Source organism: Lissotriton helveticus, chromosome 4_2, assembly GCF_964261635.1.
Source record: "Lissotriton helveticus chromosome 4_2, aLisHel1.1, whole genome shotgun sequence".
Taxonomy (NCBI): domain Eukaryota; kingdom Metazoa; phylum Chordata; class Amphibia; order Caudata; family Salamandridae; genus Lissotriton; species Lissotriton helveticus.
The window spans coordinates 90,849,016-90,873,107 of NC_136064.1; the positions used below are offsets into that span (position 1 = coordinate 90,849,016).

The window sequence follows — 24,092 nt, forward strand, 5'->3', positions numbered from 1 at the left end:
CCCTGTGAGTGTCAGGGGAGCCGCCTATGTGTACAGAAGGGTCAGACAAGAGAACAGCAACTTTCTAAAAGTGCTGTTCTCAAACACAGGATTTAAAAACAACCTTTCCTAAAAGGTGTGTTATTAAATTCTGAGTTCAGGGATACTAGATACTTATGTCCTATCTTGTTCCTATGGGAAGAAATGCTTTTTAACCACTGTAGCCAGCATCCCCCATGTTAATCTATGGAGCAAGATAGCCTTACAATAGTGAAAAACGGAAATGGCTGTAATTCACTACCAGAACATGTTACCTGCACCAGTACATGCTCTACCTTTCACATACACTGCACCCTGCCCAGAGGGGTACCTTGGGCCTTCCATAGGGGTGGCTGATGTGCACGAAAAGGGAAGGGTTAGGCCTGGTCAGTGTGGACACTGACCAGGAGGACATGGCAGTTCTAAACTGCCCATAGGCACTGCAGTGGCAGGACTGAGACACCATTTTAGAGCTACTCCTGTGGGTGGCACAATCAGTGCTGCAGGCCCACTAGTAGCATTTGTCATCACCAGCCCTGGCACACCCAGTGCACTTTACTAGGGACTTCATGGTGATACAAATATGCCAAACATGTATATTCAATCAGAATAACAATTTACACAGGGAGCACTTACACTCTGGCACTGAGCAGCAGTGACAGAGTGTCCAAAGCATCTAAACCAGCAACAACGAAATCCAGCACAGCATCAAAAATACAGGAGGTAGAGGCAAAAAGATAGGGGAAACCACGCCAAAGATGCCAGGTCTAACACGTGTCCCCTCCAGCTGAAAGTGGGGAGAACTACCCACCCTCTTGGGAGTTCTCTTCACTAAGGCGGAAAAACCTGGACAGACCATCAGCGTTGGCGTGTTCTGTACCAGGGCGGTGTTCCATCGTAAAGTCCATACCCTGTAGGGAGATGGACCACCTCAACAGCTTTGGATTCTCACCCCTCATCTGCATTAACTATCTGAGGGGCCTGTGGTCGGTCTGAACGCGGAAGTGAGTCCCAAACAGGTAGGGCCTCAACTTCTTCAGAGCCCAGACCACAGCAAATGCTTCTCTCTCAATCGCACTCCACCTCTGTTCCCTGGGGAGTAGTCTCCTGCTAATGAAGGCTACTGGCTGATCTCCTCCCTCCTCAGTGATTTGTGAGAGTACTGCTCCCACACCATGCTCTGAAGCGTCTGTCTGAACTAAGAACTCACTGGAAAAGTCAGGTGCCTTGAGCACCGGTGCTGTGCACATAGCAGTTTTCAGGGTTTCAAAAGCAGTTTGGCAGGCGTCAGTCCAGTCAACTCTTTTGGGCAACTTCTTGGAAGTGAGTTCTGTCAAAGGGGCGACAATGGTGCCATATCCTTTGACAAAACGCCGGTAATACCCGGTGAGTCCTAAAAAGGCTCTCACCTCTGTCTGGGTCTTGGGGGGCTCCCAAGCCAGAATGGTATCAATCTTGGCCTGTAGGGGCGCCACCTGGCCGCTCCCCACCTGGTGTCCCAAATACACCACAGATCCCTGCCCTATCTGGCACTTGCTGGCCTTGATAGTGAGGCCTGCCCTTTGCAGAGCTTTCAACACTTCGCAGAGGTGTTGCAGGTGTTCCTCCCACGTGGAGCTCAACACAGCAATGTCATCCAGGTATGAGGCGCTGAATTCCTCCAGCCCGGTCAGTACCTGGTTAACCAGTCTCTGGAATGTGGCAGGGGCATTCTTCAACCCAAAGGGCATGACACGGAACTGGAAGTGCCCCTCTGGCGTTGAAAATGCAGACCTCTCTTTGGCCCCATCAGTTAAGGCAATCTGCCAGTACCCCGAAGTCAAATCAAATGTACTGAGGTACTGGGCAGCTCCCAACCGATCCACGAGCTCATCAGCTCTGGGGATGGGGTGTGCGTCAGTCTTCGTGACCGCATTGAGCCCACGGTAGTCCACGCAAAACCGGAGTTCTGGAGGGCCACCGGGGGTAGCAGCTTTCTTGGGCACCAAGACCACTGGGCTAGCCCAGGGGCTGCTGGAGGGCTCAATCACCCCTAGCGCCAACATCTTGGAAACCTCTTCCTTGATGCTGGCCCTGACCTTGTCAGCTACCCTGTAAAATTTCTGTTTCACAGGCAGACTGTCTCCAGTGTCCACATCATGGACGCATCAGTTGGTGACTCCTGGGGTCAGGGAGAACAGGGAGGAGAACTGACCCAACACTTGGCGACAGTCACTCTGCTGTTATGGGGTCAGGGTGGGCAAGAGGACCACACCATCCACTGACCCATCTTGCTCCTTAACTGCCAGGAGGTCAGGGAGAGGATCACTATCCTCTTCCATTCCTGCATCTGTAGCCAGGAGCATGGTTACTTCAGACCTCTTAAAGTATGGTTTGAGGCGGTTCACATGTAAGACTCTCAGGGGCTGCCTGGGAGTCTTCAGGTTAACCAGGTAGGTTACCTCACTCTTCCTTTCCACCACCTCATATGGCCCAGTCCACTTGTCTTGGAGCGCACAAGGCTCCACTGGCGCCATCACCCACACTTCCTGCCCAGGTTGAAATTCGACCAGAGTGGTATTCTGGTCATACCATCTTTTCATTTCTTCCTGGCTTGCTTCCAGGTTCGCCTGAGCGAGCTTCCTGAAGCGTTGTGTCTGGTTGCGGATGGCCAGCACATAGCTAAACACATCCTGGGGGGTTTTCCCACAGGACTTTTCCCACCCCTCCTTCACCAGTGAGAGATTCCTCTAACAGGGTGGCCATACAGGAGTTCAAAGGGACTGAACCCTAAGGACTTCTGAGGCACCTCCCTGTAGGCAAACAACAGGCATGGTAACAAGACGTCCCACTTGCGTCTCATGGGCTCCGCTAGGCCCATAATCATACCCTTCAGGGTCCGGTTGAACCTTTCAACCAACCCATTTCCTTGAGGGTGGTAAGGAGTGGTGAACTTATAAGTTACCCCACACTCCTCCCACAGAGACTTCATGTACTTAGAGATGAAGTTGGTACCCCGGTCGGAGACCACCTCTCTGGGGAACCCCACACGGGAAAAGATCCCCATCAATGCACGGCCCACCACGGGTGCTGTGATTGTCCTGAGAGGGACTGCTTCCGGGTACCGGGTGGCATGGTCCACCAAGACCAGGATGAACCTGTTGCCTAAGGCTGTCTTGGGGTCCAGGGGCCCTACAATGTCTATGCCCACCCGCTCGAAAGGGGTGCTCACCACTGGGAAGGGCTGAAGGGGGGCCTTCAGCTTCATTCCAGTCTTGCCACTGGCTTGACAGGTTTGGCAAGATCTGCAAAAGGAACCAACGTGCTTTCTCATCTGGGGCCAGTGAAAGTGGGTGACAAGCCGGTTTAGGGTCTTGTCTTGCCCCAGATGTCCTGCAAGAGGCACGTCATGAGCCAGACCCATTAGGAAGTTTCTGAAGCGCTCGGGTACCACCAGCACACGGGCTGCACCGGGCTCAGCAAACTTAGGCTCACTATACAACAAGTCATCTTCCCAGTAGATAAAGTGATCTCTGGCTGCTCCACCTGCTGCCTGGTCTACAGCCTGTTGCCGCAGACCCTCGAGGGAAGGGCATTCTTTCTGTGCCTGGCAGAATTCCTCCCTGGAGGGACCACCTTCTTGCTGCCAATGGGTCAGCTCAGGCAATTCTCCCAGTTCGGCTACCTGTTCCCCTGTAGGTTCCAGGGCATCCCCCTCGGGTTCTGCTCCTTCCTGGACCGTGGGAACGGCTGGGGCTGGTTTCCCGCGCCCTCTGCCTCTTCCTCTCCTGGCAGGTCTCTGGGCCACTGTTTCAGGCTCCAGTTCTGCTGAATCACCCTTACTGGCTGCCATAGCACGCGTGGTCACGCAGATCCATGCAGGCAGACCCAACATCTCCAAGTGAGTTCTGTGTTCTACCTCCTTCCATGGAGAACTCTCCAGGTCGTTGCCTAACAGACAGTCTACAGGCAAGGCATCACTGACAACTACCTCCAAAAGACCAAAGACTCCTCCCCATGCAAAGGGAACCTTCGCCAGCTTGCAGAGGCGCACTGAGCTGTCAGCTGCCACTACAGGGCGGAGTACACCAGGGATGATTTGCTCGTCAGACACCCACTGACACCTCACAGACGTCACGCTGGCTCCTGTGTCTCTCAGAGCCTCAATCTCCCTCCCATTGATGGTCACCTTCTGCCCATATTTCTTAGTGTTAGAGGGCAGCAAGGTTTCCTGGACCATCTCTTGGTCTCCTAGAGAGACAAGGGTCATGACTGCTAACTCCCCCCAGTCACTAGAAACCAAATCCCCTCCCAAAGCTACACTAGCTAACGCTGGGGCGGGGGCACCAGTGGGTGCTTGCTTCTTCTTGGAACATTTTGGAGCAATGTGGCCCACCTCATTGCAGTGATAGCAGGTAGGTGGACCCCTGTTGTCTTTATTGTCCCGCCTGCCCTTAGAGGGCCATGGCTGCTTAGGTTTGGAGAGTTGGGATTCCTTTCCCTGGGAACTATTTTGGGGCCCTTCTGAGAACTCCTTTTGGTTACCCTTGTCCCCCCCACTCTTCTGCTGGGGACCCTGCCCACCTTTGGCTGTGGTACCCACAATTCCTCTGTGGACCCTGGTACTGGTCCAGCGGTCCGCCTCCTTAGCAAGCTCAATGGGGTCTGTCAGCTTGCTGTCTAAAAGATGCTGGCGCAGCTCTGGAACACAAAGACTACTCAAGTGCTCCCAACTGATTAAATGCAACAACCCCTTAAAATCAGTTACTTTACTGCCCTTCATCCAACCTTCCAGTGCACGCGAGTACAAATTCACACACTCCATCCAAGTCTCAGACTCTTTCTTCTTGGAGTTCCTAAACTGCAGTCTGTACTGCTCTGGGGTAAGGCCATACCTGAGACATAAGGCCTCCTTCATATTGGGGTAGGTCATGGCACCTGCTAATTCTAAGGGCTCTAGAGCACTCCTCCCAGAAGCCTCAAAATGTTTCCACAGGCCCGCCCCCCAATGCTGATCAGGCACACCATTCATCTTCAATGCAATTTCATACGAAGTGAACCAGGCATAAATATTCTCACTCCTATGGTAATTCTGCACCAGGTCCTTGGGAATATATACTTTACCCCCATGCACTGGCTGCGCGCTGCCACCATTTGAACTGGCTTCCACCTCCTTGGCTTTAAGATCCAGTTCCCTCATGCTCAATTCATGAGCCAAAAGCAATTTCTTTTCCTCCAAGGCGCGGGCACTTTTGCTCTCCTCCGCCGCCTTTTCTCTCTCTTTATCCATTTCAAATTGCTTCATTTGCATTCTCATTTTCATGACTTCCAACTCATACTCTCTTACTCTCTGATTTTCTTGTAACTCTTCTGGGGTGAGGCCCCTACCGGAGTGGTTGCTGCCAGCTCCTGAGCCTACTCTGCCCACTGGCAGATCTTTGACTTGAAAACCATTTTCTACATCCACATCATCCTCTCCCTCTTGTGTCTCCCAATGGGCCTTCAAGATTTTCTGCAGCTCTTCCTTTCTGTAGGCGCTCTTTATGGGGCACTCAAACTCAAGGCAGAATTTCCTAAGTTGCTCAACTTTGTATGAATACAAATCTCCAATGGCAAACTCCATCTCTACTTCTGCCTCCTTACTGGGTGCCTTCCCATGCACAGACATGATATATTGAAGAGTTACTCAAAAATAGAAAAATCTAAACCAAAAATCAGTAGTATGCGGTGGCGTAGTGGTCTGCACTCACTAGTGATGTACACCAATTACTGTGGGTCAAGTACAAATACAAGTTCAAATCCCACCGCCTGACCACCAATGTTAGATCTGGGGGTCTCTAGTTGGCAGAGGTAGGTACCACTGTCCAAATACGGACCCTTGCTTCTAGTCAGGGCAAGGAGATAACCCTCTGAGATAACCCCTGCTCACCCTCTAGGTAGCTTGGCACGAGCAGTCTAGGCTAACCAGAGGCAATGCGTAAAGTATTTGTACCAACACTCACAGTAACACAGTGAAAACACCACAAACTGACTCCACAACAGTTTAGAAAAATAAAGGTATTTTAATCTAAACTACACAAGACCAAAACGACAAAAATCCAACATACACAGTTCAAGAATATGGTTTCAAAAAGAGTTCTTAAGGTTGCGTTAAAATTCTTCAAGTTGCGGTAAAATAAACCACAGATGCGTGAAAAGTTCACAGTTGCGTCACGTGTACTCACAGTACCTTTAGTTGCAACAAAGTTCCAAAAGCAGAAGCTGGTGCGGTGGAAAACAAGCGATGCGTTGCTCCTGAGACCCTGGGGAGGCGATGCGACAGCCCGCTGCAGCAGCGGGCGTGTTGCGATGAATCCGGTCTGTATGGGGAGGAAGGCCACTTGTATGGATTCCGGTGCGTAGGTTCCGTAGGAAGTCTGTTCTCGCAAAGGCACGATGCGACGATCTCGTAGGTGCTGCGACTATCTCCGGGGCGACGATGCGCGGTCCAGCGGCGATCCTTTCTCTCGCAGCTCCTCGATGCGATGATTCTGCGACGACACTCGCAGCGACGTGATGCGGTCCGCAAGCAAGCGGTGCGGCGTTCTCACCCAGCGACGACAGGCTCTGCGACGATACTCGCAGCGATGTTCGATTCTCCCTCACCGGTCTGGTGCGTCCCGCAAACGAAGGATGCGACGTCGCTGCGACGATCTCGACCTCCGTAGCGGCGGGAAACTTCTCGCACTGTCAGGGATGCGCTCCGCAAGCGAGCGATGCGACACTTTTCAGTTTCAAAAGTCACTCAAGCTTAGTTTCAAGTTTCCCAGCACAGGCCCAACCTCCAGAGGCCCCACAACTGGATCAAGCACTCTAGGAGGGACAGAACTCTCTCAGCAGAGTTCAGGGAAGCTGGGGGTGAAGTCCTTTTGTTCCTGGGACTTCAAAACAGGGAGCCAGCTCTTCTCAGGCCCTTGGAGATTCCTTCAAGACAGGGGACACCGCTCACAGCAAAGTCCTTCCCCTCTCCTTGGCAGCAAAGCAACAGGACAGTCCAGCAGAGCAACAGCAGGACAATCTTCCTTCTTCAGTTTCAGCTTTCTCCTTGGCAGAGGTTCCTTCTTGATTTCCAGGATGATCTAATTTTCTGTTGTCAGGGGTCCTGTACTTATACCCCTAAAGTCTTTGTTCTCTTGGTGCATGTGGGCACTGAGCCCGGTCTGAACCAGTTCTGGGTGGATCCTGAGCACTTTGTTTTGCTGGCTGCATCTTTCCTTTCAGAGTGAGGGGCAGGGTCCTCAGCCGCCCAGCAGGGGGGTGGAACCACCATTGTGGAAGGCAGGCACAGCCCTATTCAGCCCAGGTGCTAACTCCTCCCACCACTCCAGTTGCAACTGCAGTCATTCAGCCTAGTGCTGACTCATCCATCCTGCTGGGGAATTCCCTAGCCCCTGTCACTCACAAACCAGACAGTCAATACACAAACAGGCCCAGGCACACAGAAGGGTCAGACAAGAGAACAGCAACTTTCTAAAAGTGCTGTTCTCAAACACAGGATTTAAAAACAACCTTTCCTAAAAGGTGTGTTATTAAATTCTGAGTTCAGGGATACTAGATACTTATGTCCTATCTTGTTCCTATGGGAAGAAATGCTGTTAACCACTGTAGCCAGCATCCCCCATGTTAATCTATGGAGCAAGATAGCCTTACAATAGTGAAAAACGAAAATGGCTGTAATTCACTACCAGAACATGTTACCTGCACCAGTACATGCTCTACCTTTCACATACACTGCACCCTGCCCAGGGGGGTACCTTGGGCCTTCCATAGGGGTGGCTGATGTGCACGAAAAGGGAAGGGTTAGGCCTGGTCAGTGTGGACACTGACCAGGAGGACATGGCAGTTCTAATCTGCCCATAGGCACTGCAGTGGCAGGCCTGAGACACCATTTTAGAGCTACTCCTGTGGGTGGCACAATCAGTGCTGCAGGCCCACTAGTAGCATTTGTCATCACCAGCCCTGGCACACCCAGTGCACTTTACTAGGGACTTCATGGTGATACAAATATGCCAAACATGTATATTCAATCAGAATAACAATTTACACAGGGAGCACTTACACTCTGGCACTGATCAGCAGTGACAGAGTGTCCAAAGCATCTAAACCAGCAAAAACGAAATCCAGCACAGCATCAAAAATACAGGAGATAGAGGCAAAAAGATAGGGGAAACCACGCCAAAGATGCCAGGTCTAACAGGGATGGAACAAGAATTAATAACCCCCATGGATCTTGATAAAACGATCGTAAATCTCGCAGGAATAGAACTGAATGAAAAAGAGAAACAAATACTCAGCTTAGGTCTAACTTATTGTCCAAAAAGGGAGTTCAATTATGTTAATACACGGTTGGATGTCTATAAAAGCACAAGAAAATTGAAACTCAAAAAATATTTTACAATGAATAAATTTGGTGATGAGCAAGTGGAGCAGCCAGATAATAGAAACATCAATGCCAGTCAAAATTCCCAGGCGACAGAAACATTAATGGAAGAACTAGCCGAAATGTGGGGATCTAATACATCGCATGACAGCGGTATGACTGTTACTCAACCAGAAACGAATGATGATTTCAGGCATGCACCAGCCAACCAACGGAAAAAACCCTTAACGAATTTCAGAGCTAAGTCCACTTACACTCCGGTCATGCTTAAAGATTCAATAGATTTATTTCATGAACAAGTCACCAACCAGCTAAAGGATCTAAATATGAAAATCCACAGAGGCAGACACAAATACAACAAGGAAATAGCCGAGTACAAAGCTCTTTATCTCCAAATTACAGAAAAATCGCAATGTAATAATTCGAGCATCGGAAAAGGGAGGTAATATTGTGCTAATTCATAGAGACATGTATATGAAAGAAGCCCTTTTACAGCTCAATGATAGAACTTGCTATACGAGATTTTCAAGTACAGAACTCAAGACTATGTACACAAACTGTTACAAAAAACTATCAAAATGGAAATCCAAGGGCCTCATAACCAATCAGGAGTACAAATTCCTCAGAAATGACTATCCTGTTGTACCGACAATATACTTTTTACCCAAGCTGCATAAAAACCCCACCAACCCCCCTGGGCGTCCCATTATTTCAGCGAGGAAGAGCTGTTTGGAACATATGTCCCATACGTTGATTTCTTCCTACAGGGAGAGGTCAAAGGTCTTCCATCGTATGTCAGTGATACTAGTGATTTTCTTGATAAAATCAAAGATATTGAATGGGAAAATGATTACATATTGATTGCATTGGATGTTTGCTCGCTGTATACCAGCATTGTACACTCGGATGGTCTCTGCTCTTAATTTCTACCTTGAAAGAGCATTGCGAGATATGCCAGACCATAGGGAAATTTTGCTGGAGATGGTAAAAATATGCCTGGAGAACAATATTTTTATGTTCAATAACTTGATGTACAGGCAGTTGCAGGGTGTTGCCATGGGGGCCAGTTTCTCCCCCAGCTACGCGTGTCTACACATGGGCTGGTGGGAGGAACTGGTCCTCCTGGTTCAACACTCAGAAACTATGCAATCACAGGTGGTAACTAGGTTACGATTTATCGATGACCTGTTTGTGATATGGAGGGGGGATATGACATCAGCAGAAACCTTTGTGTCAGATCTCAACAGAAACACTTTAAACCTTCAATTCACAGCCACCCTGAGAAAGACATCGATGAAATTTTTGGGACACTGAGGTTTTCATTGAACAGGGTAGAATAGAAACCAGATTACACCGCAAGATCACAGCGGGAAACTCTACCCTGCACGCTAGCAGCTCACACACAAAACACCTAATTAACAGCATCCCGTATGGTGAGATGCTGCGTCTAAAAAGAATACATAGTAGACCGATTGACTTAAAGGACGCACAGTTGGATAGCAAAGCAAGATTTCTAGTAAGGGGCTATTCCCCCAAAATAATAGATGCGGCTATATCTAAATCCAACTCAAAAGATAGGTCCCTTTTGCTGGCTAATGTGACACAACTTCCATCAAAGAATGAGGATCTTGCCAAAAGAAACCCTGAATTCAGATTTATTGTACAATACAGTGCCCAACACAAGGAAATTGAGAAAATTATCAACAAAAATTGGCCATTAATTCTCAGTGATCCAGTGATAGGGAAGGATCTCCCTAAGAGGCCTAGTATAACATACAGTAGAGGGCAGTCCATGAAGGATGAATTGGTTCAAACCAGTCCTGAGGTCCTTGAAGCCTCTGTTTGGTATCAAACACATGCAGGATTTTTTTACTGCAAGGTATGTAAAGCCTGTCAACAAGCAACCAACAAAAAAAGCTACTATTCTCCGTTCGATTGTAGGGAACACAATTTCACTAAAGTATTGACATGTAAGACGGAATATGCCGTCTACGTGTTAACTTGTCCCTGCAATCTGTTGTACGTGGGGAGCACGAAGCTCCAAGTACACAAACGAATTTTGCAACATTTACAGGCATTAGGAAACCAGGATAATACATACCCTGTAGCTAGACATTTTAAAGCAAAACACAACTCCAGGAGCAGTGATTTGAAATATTTTGTTATAGACTGTGTACAGGCTAGCAGAAGAGGCGGCAGTAGAGAGGACAAACTACGCCGCCTCGAAACAAGGTATATCATTGAACTGAACACAAAGCATCCCTCAGGCCTTAACACCACGGAGGATCTGTACACGTGTCTTTAACATGGGATTATGATGGCCTTTTCGTTCCTATGTAAATATGTACAAATTCGACTAGGGGATTTGTAAATTATTAAGCATGTTTTATTGGTCTTAGACAGTTATGTACATATTATATTAGGCTTCCCCTCCCCCTGTAAATGGTACTGTGATTTGTAATTTAACAGGCAAAGTCCGATTCGGGAAGCCTAATGGAGGGCTTGAAAAACATTTATCCTGCAATCAATCGTGGGCATGTTACCCACTGGAGGGGATAAATAGTGCTTAAATGGACTACGCTGCCCAAAATGCAACAAATTCGGCATTCGAAAGCCAATTAATACAATGGGCGGCGAGTCATGCACGTCATTTTTTCCTGCTCACGAGGCCTCTGAAGAGATGGTGAAAGTCCATCGAAACGCGTCAGGCCACAGGATGTATTACGGAATCGGAAGCTGCCTGTTTCTTCTAATTAAGGATGTTTCCTTCATCGCAGTGTTGTGCGGCCTCAAATGCTGGGCATTTTTTGGTACATATTTATACGGCTGCTTCACGCCGTAGAGGGATCGCACCATCCGAAGAACTTCATGGATGCGGACAGGGGGAACCCCCTCCCCCTGTAAATGGTACTGTGATTTGTAATTTAACAGGCAAAGTCCGATTCGGGAAGCCTAATGGAGGGCTTAAAAAACATTTATCCTGCAATCAATCGTGGGCATGTTACCCACTGGAGGGGATAAATAGTGCTTAAATGGACTACGCTGCCCAAAATGCAACAAATTCGGCATTCGGAAGCCAATTAATACAATGGGCGGCGAGTCATGCACGTCATTTTTTCCTGCTCACGAGGCCTCTGAAGAGATGGTGAAAGTCCATCGAAACGCGTCAGGCCACAGGATGTATTACGGAATCGGAAGCTGCCTGTTTCTTCTAATTAAGGATGTTTCCTTCATCGCAGTGTTGTGCGGCCTCAAATGCTGGGCATTTTTTGGTACATATTTATACGGCTGCTTCACGCCGTAGAGGGATCGCACCATCCGAAGAACTTCATGGATGCGGACAGGGGGAACCCCCTCCCCCTGTAAATGGTACTGTGATTTGTAATTTAACAGGCAAAGTCCGATTCGGGAAGCCTAATGGAGGGCTTGAAAAACATTTATCCTGCAATCAATCGTGGGCATGTTACCCACTGGAGGGGATAAATAGTGCTTAAATGGACTACGCTGCCCAAAATGCAACAAATTCGGCATTCGGAAGCCAATTAATACAATGGGCGGCGAGTCATGCACGTCATTTTTTCCTGCTCACGAGGCCTCTGAAGAGATGGTGAAAGTCCATCGAAACGCGTCAGGCCACAGGATGTATTACGGAATCGGAAGCTGCCTGTTTCTTCTAATTAAGGATGTTTCCTTCATCGCAGTGTTGTGCGGCCTCAAATGCTGGGCATTTTTTGATATATATATATATATATATATATATATATATATATATATATATATATATATATATATATATATAATATATATATATTCTCGCTCCACAGTCAAAATAACTTGACAAACCAGCACTCGCAGTAGGTTAAACCTGGTTGGGTTTATTGCACAAGCAAAGAATAAAACAAACGCGTTTCAGCACTTGCCTTCGTCAGTGTCAGCTGGCGACGGCGAGGCGGAAGTTAATAAAGGCAAATATACTCGAAATAAAAAACGGACTGCTGTCCAAATCATAAACGCCATCTTGTAATGGTAAAACCAGATCACAATTACATCGATTCAATTAAAGCAATTCGGATTATTGTTGGAAAGAATGCATATGATGTTAGATATTACAATACACAAAATAAATGCTTATATCCTTATCTTCAGCCCTGAATGGGCAATCATAGCAAGACAATTAATTCAAGATCATTCGAATTAGTATTAAATCAAAATCCAACATTCTCCAAAGTGCACCGGAATTCATTATACCCTGTAGTTCTAAGTCTGGGGAGAATCTAGATATATTAGAACCCGCAACAGCAATAGAGCCCTGGATGGGCAGACAGTGAGAATTAAGTTGTTCATAATTCATTCCAAATTCACTGTACCTTCTAAATAGAAGTATGCGTTATGAAGTCTATAAGATAATCCCCTGACTCCTTAGCACCCTGGTTTCTTCAATTCATTGTTGAAAATACTCTGGCATCGACACAGCTCATACAGACTCTTTTAAATCATTAGTTACAGATGTGATATTAATTCTTCCCCCGCATTAAGACCTCCGGGTGACTTTGTTTGGAGTTCAATGATGTACCTCGACTCCAATCGTCTTAGCTTCCGCTTGTAATCACCACCTCTCAGATCTTGTGTATATATATATATATATATATATATATATATATATATATATCATTTTTTCCCATACTAATGCAGCCCCCAAATGGAGGATAGATAAACCATGTAATTGCATACAAAAAGACTGTCTTTGCCAATACATAAAAACACAAGAGGGCAAGTAGCACTTGAACTCTGTTTTTAATGAGTAAACCACTCATAAATAGCAAAGAAAAAGACTTGCAAATACTTAGACATTGTCAGCCTACAGGCTGCTTTGCAAACAATAGCATGGAAAATGAAAGCATTTTCAACCACAAAAACTGGCACTGTGCCTTTAAGGCAGCTACGACCCCCAGCTTCCCATCATGCCTCAGGGGTGACAGTTAGGTCAGTTGTTCTTTCCGGCTCCTTCTGTCAGGACCCTGGATTCACAGCTCTCTACATGTTTGGCTTTTCTGTCAAAAATAATCTGATTTTTTTTTTTGTTTTAGGTTTTCCTGACTTCACTCGACGTCTTTGGACATCTGAGTACAGGTTAACCCATTTTTTGTGGCAGAAGTTCTCTTTTTCTGTCAGAAATGCCTTCTTTATTCGACCCTTGCCCTGCCTGTGGCAAGAAGAAGGCCAAGACAGACACACATGAGGTGTGTATTTTCGGTCTTCCGGATTCTCACTCCCCTACCTCCTGTCTTCACTGCAGGAAGCTGTCTAAAAGAACTCTAAAAGACAGGGAGAGAATCAGGCATTATGTCCTCTCAGAAAGAGGTAGGTCGCCTGTGAAGACCAAGAAAAGGGCGCATTCGACGTCGAGGAGCAAGGTCCCTATATGTTCTCCTTCGGCGTTTGGCTCGATGTCGAAGGCTCCGGCGGCGGGATAGTCGTTTAGGGACTGGGCGCAGGAGCGCCGCTCTACAACTTCCAAAGGCAAGTCTCTGTCTGCGTTGGATCAGCGTCTGGCGTCAAGAGCACATTCTCCGCTGTCGACTCTTCAGCGACTATCGACATCGAGACACAGGTCATCGATGCTGAGACGCAAGTCATCTTCGACGTCGAGAACGAAATCCACGTTGCGGTCTCAGCGTAGATCGCCGTCGAGCCAGAGATCGTCTGATGTTCCATCGTCGACGTCGAGGCAGGCCCCTCCGTCGACGCCAGCAAGACACTCCGCGTCGAGGCACCAATCTCCGTTAGTACCATTGCAGACGTCGAGGCACAGCCCTCCGTTAGTACCATTGCCGACGTCGAGGCACAGCCCTCCGTTGAAGGAAAGGAGCTCGACATCGAGGCACAGTCCTCCGTCGAAGCGTAGAAGTTCGACGTCGAGACACAGCCCTCTGCTGAAACAAGCATGTTGACTTCGAGGCAGAGGTCTCCGTCGAGGCATCATTCGACGTCGAGGCACAATTCACCGTCGTAGAGAGCGCAGTCGACATCGAGGCAGGAGTCTCCTTCATTGAGAAGATCGAGGTCGAGGCACAGTTTTGTTAGTGCCGCTGTAGATGTTGAGGCGCAGCACTCCGTCGAAGGATAGAAGATCGGGGTCGATGTCGAGGCACAGATCTCCGTCCAGACAATCAACGCGGGGACACGCGCATTCAAGATCAGCGTCAAGGCAAAGATCTGCATCGCAAGCGACGTCGAGACCGAGGTCTCCGTCAGTGTCAGTCCCAGCAAACCTCTCTCCGTTTCCTTCTTCGACATCAAGAGTAGGTTCACGCCGTTCCATCTCCAGGTCTTGTACTCTGGAGGTGGTTATCTCATCTTCGAATAGCCAGGTTTCGCACTCTGGTTCTCACCATGCTGCAGAAGCTCGCCAGGAAGTTGCACAGTTTCCATATTGTTCCCTTGGTAGAGCACTGAGGCCTACATCTGTCCATCTTTCCCCCAGATGGTTGCAACCACTGCATCATTGGGCTGATCGTACTCGTCCTATGGAGTCTAGTAGAGAACCCAGCCTGGCTCACAGGTCTCCGCTAGCTCGCCTAGCCAAAGATGCAGATTTGTTGCCTCCAAGAGGAAGAGCTCGTACTCGTTCCCCTGCACCAGCACCTAAGAGGAGGTCAAGATCTCGCAGCAGAAGGAGAAAAGACAGATCACCAACTCCTTCCACCTCCTCAACGTACTCTTCAAAGCGAAACTATTCGCCCACCCTTACGGATAGTCCGCCGTCAAGGATCTCTCCGGTGGATGATGTGAGCACTTTCCAGGACGTGCTTGCCAGGGGGGCTTCCAAGCTTAACATCCCCATGCCAGTTCACCAGAGTACCTCTTCAGTCATTTTCAAAACGCTGAATCAGAAGACGTCCTCTCGTCCATTACTACCTCTGGTACCGGGGCTGCTGAAACTAGTTATTGAAATTTTTCTCACGACAGCCACCCTCCAGACTTCACCGGCAAGAATTCTTAAGAAATATTGCCCGTAAGAAGAAGATCCTGATTTCTTAAATTCAGATCCAAAAACGGATTTGGTAATTGTGGCGGCTGCCAGAAAGATACATTCAGTGGTCTCCTCGTCTACGGTCCCACCGGACAAGGAGAGCAAAACGCAGGACTCGTGGGGTAGAAAAGTATGTGGCACCTCCTCCTCCTCCATACTAAAGGTCTCCAGTGCGTCGGCTCTATTGGGACGGTACAATAGAGCGTTCTGGGATTCCATGCAGCGGTTCTCAGAGTAGTTACCTAAGGAAAACCGCAAAGACTTTGTAGAGGTCTTACTAGAGGGCAGCTTGGTGGCGAACCAAGTTATTAGTTCGGCAGCGGATGGAGCTACGCTCTCAGCACACTCTTGCGCACACAGAATTTGTGCCAGAAGATCATCATGGCTTCGCCTAACAGCTCTGAAGCCAGAGGCGCAATCCCGTATCCTCAATCTGCAGTTTTCCAGGTCATCGCTGTTTGCGGGAGTTACTAATTCCTCTAATGTTTCAGGACATAAAGGGTATCTTGAGATCCTGGGCTGCTGTCGAGACAGACCCAGCATGTTCAAAGGTGTTTAGATAGGACCTATTGGTTACGATATCACAAACCTGGAAAATAGTGCAAATTTAAAAGCAGAAAAAAATCCCTCCCCTACCGCCACCTCCCACCCATCCCACTACAAATAACATTTTGGTGTACACTATAAGGGGTGGCCAGCACACCAACATCTGGTTCCCATTGCAAAAACACAAGTAGCCAATGGTAAAGCGGGGTAAAGGCGTGTGTGAGAAGGCACAACAGAGTGCATGGTGAATGCTGCGGTGAGCCTGTCCCACCAGACGTCTCTGTGGGTCAAAAAAGCCCATTACCTGGTGCTGTTTCTGTAAGGGCAGCGCAGTTCAACTCGCCTATCATGATAGTGAAACCAAGGAGAGGCACAGACTAATGTCATTGCAGAAAACTAGGGCCCAACGCCATGGCGGCCAGGGCGCAGGATGCAGCATTGGTTAGTCCGCTGAAAAGAGATCAGAACTGATCATGGCCTGCAGGTCAGGGGGACCGTGCCCGGGAGCCCCCAGGAGTGTTCTGGCGATCCTTGACATGCCTCATACAGACCTACTGTGCCTTCGTAGGGATGTCGAACTCGCAGGTTTTTTCCTGTACATGCACACGCATGTGCGCTGGGTAGAGCATGCCATACTGAAGTCCCATCTCCCTGAGCGTGCCCTTCACAGCCTCCTGACCAGCTGCCTCCCTCTCCTCAGGAACAGTCTAAAAACTTACCTATTTTATTCTGTTGTCTGGCCTGCATGCTGTCTTACTTTCTATATTTTGCTCTAGGATACCTTGCCAGGTGAGTGTACCCGCTACAAAACCACCTAAAATAACACAACAATTTGTCCTTATGCACACTTGTATTTATACAATACTCTGAGGGCTTTCTCTGTGCTAGGACAGTAAGTTTCTGTGAGGATGTCTATTCAAGCATTTGGTCAATCCTGTGCATACCATGCAGATTCTAAATGGCAGCAGACATGTCTTTCCTTTCACTTTTTTTTTCTCTCTGCCTTGAGTCTTTAGCTCAGTCTCTATAGATCTCCGCACTCCCTACTCCTTTTATTTTCCACTCCGCCGTGAGTCTCTTACTCAGTTTGTATACATCACCCCAGTCCTTTTATTTTTAGCTCCATCTTGAGTATTTGGTCAGTCTCTATAGATCACCGCTTTCACCAGGTGCCATGCCAGGTTCAAGGTCCTCCTTTTATGTTTTTTCTCTGCCTAGAGTCTTTAGCTCAGTCTCTATAGATCACCGCTTCACCGGTCCTCCTTTTATTTTGTCCCTCCGCCTCGAATCTTTCTCATTCTTGAGTCTTTGCTCAGTCTCTATAGATCACTGCACTTGCCAGTTCTCCTTTTATTTTTTGCTCTACCTTGAGTCTCTTGTTCAGTCTCTACAGATCACCAGGCTCGCCAGTTCTTATGTTTCGGCCACCTCCTTGTCTTCCCAGGTTCCTTCTTCAGGGTTCATGTACTGAAAACGGGTGAGCTGATAGACGCATCCACTCTTGGGTCCTGGGCAAGTAGAAGAGGCTTTGCTTTCCCTTGGCGAACCACGCTGAGGCTAAACAAATGTTTCACCGCATGTGCTGCTTGCTGTTGTAGCCTTATGTGCTTCCCCTTGTTAGGGCATTTTATGCTTAAAGCCTGATCCCTCATGTGCTAATTCTTATTTGAGCAGGCCTCATGCAGTCCTACCACCTCCTCAGTAAAGTGTACTGCCAGCGCTATGGTGGAGTAGCCCTGCACACACTGAAATGCAGGACAAATGGGCTCCCACATGGCTTTTGGCACCACTTGATCTATTCAGTCCCAGAAGCACTCCAAGTGGGTTTCACACCACATTGTCATGTGGAGCTAATCTTAACCACCAGAGTTACAAAGATGAAGGAAGATACTTTTTTTTCCAAGCTACAAACCAAGCATGGTTATCCCTGTCCAGCCCACATCCAGCTGGCAAACCTCAGAGGCGCCACACCAGTGAAGCGCTTACATGCCTTAAATTGCATCCTGCAAAGAAAGATTTATGGCTCCTTTTCCCAGGTTCTTACTGGGTCTCTGACCGAGTTGGGGGTCCTCTGGTGTTCAGTCGGACAGGCGAATGCTGGAATCTGCAAAGTTACATCCATAATCTCTAAAGTAAGGGGACCAGGGTGATGACACAGCCAACATGTCACTGTCTTAATGGCGGTAGAATGGGAGGGGGGAGCCAGAAAACATAATTTAACACCAGCCTATTTGAAAATTACAGAAACTTATAGCCTTTAGTCGACCTCCTGATTGTCCTCATATCTTGCCTATAATGGTTCATAGTTCTTGTGGGCAGTGTCGACTTAGTTTATTATAACTGCTTTCAATTTTGTTCTGTGAATGTCTTGATGGTATTTCAATTCTAAAAATAACTTCCAAAATGTTTCCAAAAAATGAAAGATGTCAAGAAAACGATTTAATTATCGAAAAATAAATACATGTAAATGACTTCTAAATCAGATTTCATTAATAGAGCTACACATGTCATCCATCGAATGAATTGTTCTGTTTTTTTCTCTTTAAAAAATTAGTAGTTTTCTAACACCAGTTTTTCTGGTCTCTTTTCAGGCTACGATTGGAATAGATTTTCTGTCGAAAACAATGTACCTGGAAGATCGTACGGTGAGTGAACAATGCGCAGCCTCTGACTGCAGTGGAAGCTGAAAGAGTGCGCCAGTCGGGCCAGAATGCTTTACTTGACATCTTTGCCGGCCGTTTTCCTATAAAGAAAAATGAAAATATACCAGTCGTTCTAATCCAGTGGTCTCCATCCGTTTTGCGTATTGAGAGCTACTTTTGATCAGTGAAAATCATTGTGTTCTACTTAAGGCTTAACAACGTGTGCATTGTTTCCAGACAGCCCCATGCCCGCTTCATTGACTTAAAGCCTAATGTCCATAGAGTCGGATACTATGGTTAGAACAAAATACTTAGACGAGGGGCACTATGACGGGGCTCCTATGTGTCAGTGAGAGCGTGGTCTTGGGGGATGTATGAACATGTGTGACTGGGATATATGTGTATGTGTGACTGAGAGCCTGTGTTTTATGTACTTGTAGCACAGGATATACCTTTCATCATGTGTGGCACCGTTACCTGTATAACAAAAATCTACAACCACTATTTTTATAAATGGGAGAAATTTAAAGTGCCCATAAATGTTCTGCAAACAATTTCAAAATATGGGGCATTTTTCCGCAATTAAAATTTCTCCCATTTAAAAAATGTACGGTTGTTATGGCACAGTGTCTACTGGCCACTGGGTACTGTTTGTAAATGTGACACTTAGAAATGGGAGAAAATTAAAATGAAGAGTTAACTTAATCATTAAGATACCTTTTCAATTAACATTTTTTAAATTTGTTCTCATGTTTCTATATTGAGTTGACAAACACTTTTATGTAAGCGTTAAATGCCTCAGCGCTTCAGTTCTTCACCTGTGTGACCCAGCCCCAGTCTGGGTCATTAATCTGACTGAGCACTGTTCATAATCAGGCCCTCATATCTACAGCCTGATGATGATAATGTAAAATAGACACAGCCTTCGTTTAATTTAAAAAGAAAAATGTGACCCTGAGCTTATTTAAAAGTTAATTCAAGGCTTCGAGCTACTCTGAAGGAGTCTGGGAGCTACTGGTAGGTTGCGGTCAACTGGTTGGAAACACCTCTTTTAGGCAGACCGTCCTACTTCTGCGGAAAGAACACTGGAAGTAAATACCAATTTTTTCAATGTAAATCTTTCTTCACCTGTAACTCTTTCTAAAAATGTGCAATTGCTTTTGGGCTATTGACTGTGTTTCTAGATACCAGCTAACAATGGCTGTTCCTGCCTTAGGATCCCAATAACTGTAGCTCTCAAAATGGAGGTAACTCTAGCAGTACGGTGTGTGGCCTCAATGCCTCCAAGTAGAGCAGCATAGTCTATATTGCTGATGTTGTGCTATCTTAAACAATGTCTCTCTACAGTCAACTTCAGCATTGTGCCATGTTGTTATCCCCATCAACACTGCCTTTTTTTGGATGACTGGAAGGGTGGGAGGGGAGTCTACTTACTGCTGGGTGCAACCATTGATGTAATTACCTTTCTGAAGCTCAGCTCACTCAACGGCTATCTTCTGTTTCTTTATTTTTACAATGTCAGTACATTCATACTTACTTGGAGCTTAACCCTTTCATAGAATGTTTATTCTAACTTCTGTGCATTAGTTCTTTTTCCTTTTTTTCCAAACGGGTTGAAAGGGAAAGATTACAGTGTTGAAAACTGCATGTTTGTGATATTAAGGTTCTCTTGTATATAGTAGCTTTTTATAGCATACTGATGGGAGCAGGTTGAACTAGACTTGTAATCTTCTATTTTAGTACGGGTCTGAAAATAAAGTAGCCTTTTTGATTCAAAGTAATTTGATTTTCACATTGATCGTGTGAAAATCACTATTAGTTATTGTGTTGATAGAACAAACAGTTTTCTGTTCACCAAATAATTATTTGTTCCCATGCATAAAAAAAAAAGTTTTTATTATGTTTTAATCTTCAATAACGCACAGTAAAGTGTGGAACACCAAAGATGACATTCGAATATGACTAGTAAGATCAGATAGTACCAAAAACAGCAGAAAAAGAGAACCTATAGATTTAAAAGACAGCAGCGGGGAGGAGTCTAGCTCGAGGACGGAATGGCCGCCTTTTAGCTCGGCTCCGTCGGCCCTCCGGCTAACTGCGACTATCCTGCCTTATATCCTGCACTGCGACGCTACTTCCATACAGAATTTGAACTTTAAAGACCCACTCTTACTCACCGTCTGGTCCGGAGGTTCCTGTGTGCTGTGGATCCGCAGCTGTGCCCTCGGTGAGATTGGGGCCTCCGGGCACTTGAGACCGGGACCTCGCCTGCGGGACCCGACCGGCAGAGAAGAGATTCCTGCGGGACCCGACCGGCGGAGAAGAGATTGTCGGCCCCGGCCGCGAAAGTGAGCCACTGGTGGGAACCGTTGTGCGTGTGCCCCGGAGATCCGGAACCGGCCCCGATGACTGGGCCGTGCGGCTGGAGGGGGACGAGATGTGTTGGGGGCTGACCGTGTGAAGGGGTCCCTTCGCCTTTGTCCTGTCCGGCGGTCCTGAACCCCGCGCCTGGCTCTCGCCTGTGGGGCCTGCCACTGTTCGGAGGGGGCCCCCCCCCCATCGGGCGCTCGCACATCCTGTGCCGGTGAGATTGTTGTTGGGAGCCTCCGGAGGTCTGTAAAGTCCTACATTTGGGAACTGTTTGGGGGCCCAAGGTGGAGTGTGGGGCGGCGGAACTCACAAGATGGCTACTGACGACGTGGGGGGTGCTCCGCTTTGCACCGACGCTCCTTACCGGCCGGATGGTGCAGAGGCCTGGGTGTGTACTCGAGCGCCCACGCCTGGAGATGTCCTGGACGCCTTGATGTCATTGTACGCTGTCTTGGCCCCCGGTGCCTCTACCGACCCTATGCGGCTCGCCGCCATTTTGGGCCGCCGCTCTTTCATGCACCCCTGTCGTCCTGCTGCCGCCATTGCTTCGCCCCCTTCGGCTGCGCCAGGAGTTGCTGTTGTTGTTCTTCGGCCGCTTGATGGACCGGTGACTTCTGACCCTCTGCTTCCTCGCCGCCTAGATTTCGAGGACTTCCACACGACGCGGAGATCTGCTCCTTCCCGGGTACCTGGGACTCATGGTGGGCCGCTGTTTGCTCCCGCTTCGTTGGATCCGAACTTTGGTTCTGGAGGGGTACCTTTGTGTTGCCGAACTGCGCACTTGGACTCCGGCCTGCCTTTGCTTGCCCTGTCGTTCCTGCTACAATTGACTTGCTTAATTGACTATTTGTATTCCCTCCGTACGAAGGCTCTACCTGATTCATATCACTGCCGTGACTCTGGACTGCGTTACAATTATTTTGTGCGAGGTGGTCCGCTTCACATTATCCTTTCTTGGGTTGGTTTCGTGGTTAGGAAGGGTTGGGGATGAGTTGCACGACATGATAGTTTGTTGGTCTAACTGCCCGTTGCATTGATGTTTGTACTCCCGACACGGTGACACGTTATAATCTCTCCCTCCTCCCCCTCCCTATGGTTCTTGCTGTATGTGAAGGTGTAGTACTGATTTGATACTTATTCATTTGTTGGTCGGGGGGGTCGTGGCCGAATGTGTTTGCTCATATCCTCTGGCTCCTCCCTCACGTTTTCTTTTTGCTTTGTATTTCCTCTCCTCCTCTTTTTGTCTTCTTCCTCTACTCTTCCTTTTTTCACTATATTTCGGGTTTCGGATTAGGGCGACAGGCACGCTGTTTGGAGGGTAGGCCGTAGCCTTCTGCAGGGGTGCAGGGTGGGACGGGTGGGTGGGGTCTTTCAGATGTTTTCTTTTGGTTCTATGGCCCTTTTCTATCCCTTTATAGCGGTGCCGCTTCTGTCCTCGCTTCTCAGGCATGGGTGGGTTGGGGTCTGTCGCTATGCCACTTTTCTCGGTTTCGATGCTTTGTCGCGACTGCCACTCCCTTCTTTTCGCCAGCTTCCACTTTCTTCTGTACTATCAGCCGCGGGTTGCCTGGCCCGGGGTGGCGCCCATCTTGCACGATTGTGTTTCTCCTTTTATTTTCCTTTATTTTGTCCTTCTCCCTTCCTTTCCCCCCCTTTCTGTCCCTTTTTGGTTTCCTCCCCCTTGTTTCCTTCCTATTTTTTCCCCCTTCCCTTTTTCCCTCCCCCCCCTCCCTTCCCCCCCCCCCTCCCCCTTTTTCCCAGGCTCGTATTGAGAGAAGTGGGCTCGATTCGTACAGTTTTCTGCTCCCATTGCCTCCGTTAGCGTGTTATTGGGTGGGGGTTATGAGATCTTGGTAGCACTTGTATGCTTCTCCACTATATTTTGCGTTTGTTTAGTGCTACGGTCGTATCGTGCCTTACATCCTCCTCCCCCCCACCCCCCCCCCCCCCTTTCCCCTCCTTTCGTTTTGGCATGGGTGTAATCCTGTTTTGGGGTTTTTCTGTATTTGTGAGTCAGCCATGAGCCTTGTCCCCTTATTATAAAATGGACCTCACTGATCCTGATATTGGGCCGTTATTGCCGTTTGTCCCATCTTTGGCATTGTTCGATTGTGTTTGCTTGCCTGCCAACTGGCCTTGTGTCGCTTATATTGATTCTTGATCGTTTTTGACTTGTGGCCGGCCGGATTGGTTGTAGGCCCACGCATGTTTATCCTAATGATGCAAATAAAGGTCTTCAAAAAAAAAAAAAAAGACAGCAGCGAAGAAACGACATTGTATGTCATCCTCAAAACAGTATCCGTGCCCTTTCACGCCTAGTCCAATCAATATTGCTCACTGGTATCCTCTGGCTGCCAGATTGTGTGTCGGCTCCACGGGGTCAGGAGCATCCAAACCCTCATCAGAGTTGTCCACAGCAGTCTGAGCTAGGTAGCTGATCATGGGGCCCTCTGTTTCTTGGTGTGGGATGGGGGGGTTGTAGTTTTGCATAGACTTCACTTTACGTGTTGCAAAGGGTCGTGTCTGTAATCCACTCCTGTGTACCAGGTGAGTGAGTGCTTTCCCAAGACAACAGAGGCACCATACACAGCCATTTAGCCCACATCCCGGAGGTTGGGCGGCGCTGCAGAACCCTCCTTCCCAGGAAGATAGCTCTGTGTACCCCTGTCCCAGGATTCGACCAGCATCACATTTTAGTATCTGCTTTTATCCCCCTTTAACCCCCCCCTCCCTTCCCCCCCCCCCCTCCCCCTTTTTCCCAGGCTCGTATTGAGAGAAGTGGGCTCGATTCGTACAGTTTTCTGCTCCCATTGCCTCCGTTAGCGTGTTATTGGGTGGGGGTTATGAGATCTTGGTAGCACTTGTATGCTTCTCCACTATATTTTGCGTTTGTTTAGTGCTACGGTCGTATCGTGCCTTACATCCTCCTCCCCCCCACCCCCCCCCCCCCCCTTTCCCCTCCTTTCGTTTTGGCATGGGTGTAATCCTGTTTTGGGGTTTTTCTGTATTTGTGAGTCAGCCATGAGCCTTGTCCCCTTATTATAAAATGGACCTCACTGATCCTGATATTGGGCCGTTATTGCCG

At 48.0% G+C, this 24,092-nt stretch overlaps 1 protein-coding gene across 6 annotated transcripts in view; it reads left to right on the plus strand.

Moving 5' to 3' along the window:
* Positions 1-24,092, plus strand: part of RAB41 (RAB41, member RAS oncogene family) — a 419,208-nt gene that overhangs the window by 169,987 nt on the left and 225,129 nt on the right. For all 6 annotated transcript variants that reach the window (XR_013594051.1, XM_078640170.1, XM_078640172.1 and 3 more), the window contains exon 3: positions 18,587-18,640. Coding sequence is in view for 5 of the 6 variants with exons in the window: in XM_078640170.1 (XP_078496296.1) it covers positions 18,587-18,640 (54 nt within the window). In the remaining variant the exon portion in view is untranslated. The remainder of the gene's footprint in view (positions 1-18,586; positions 18,641-24,092) is intronic.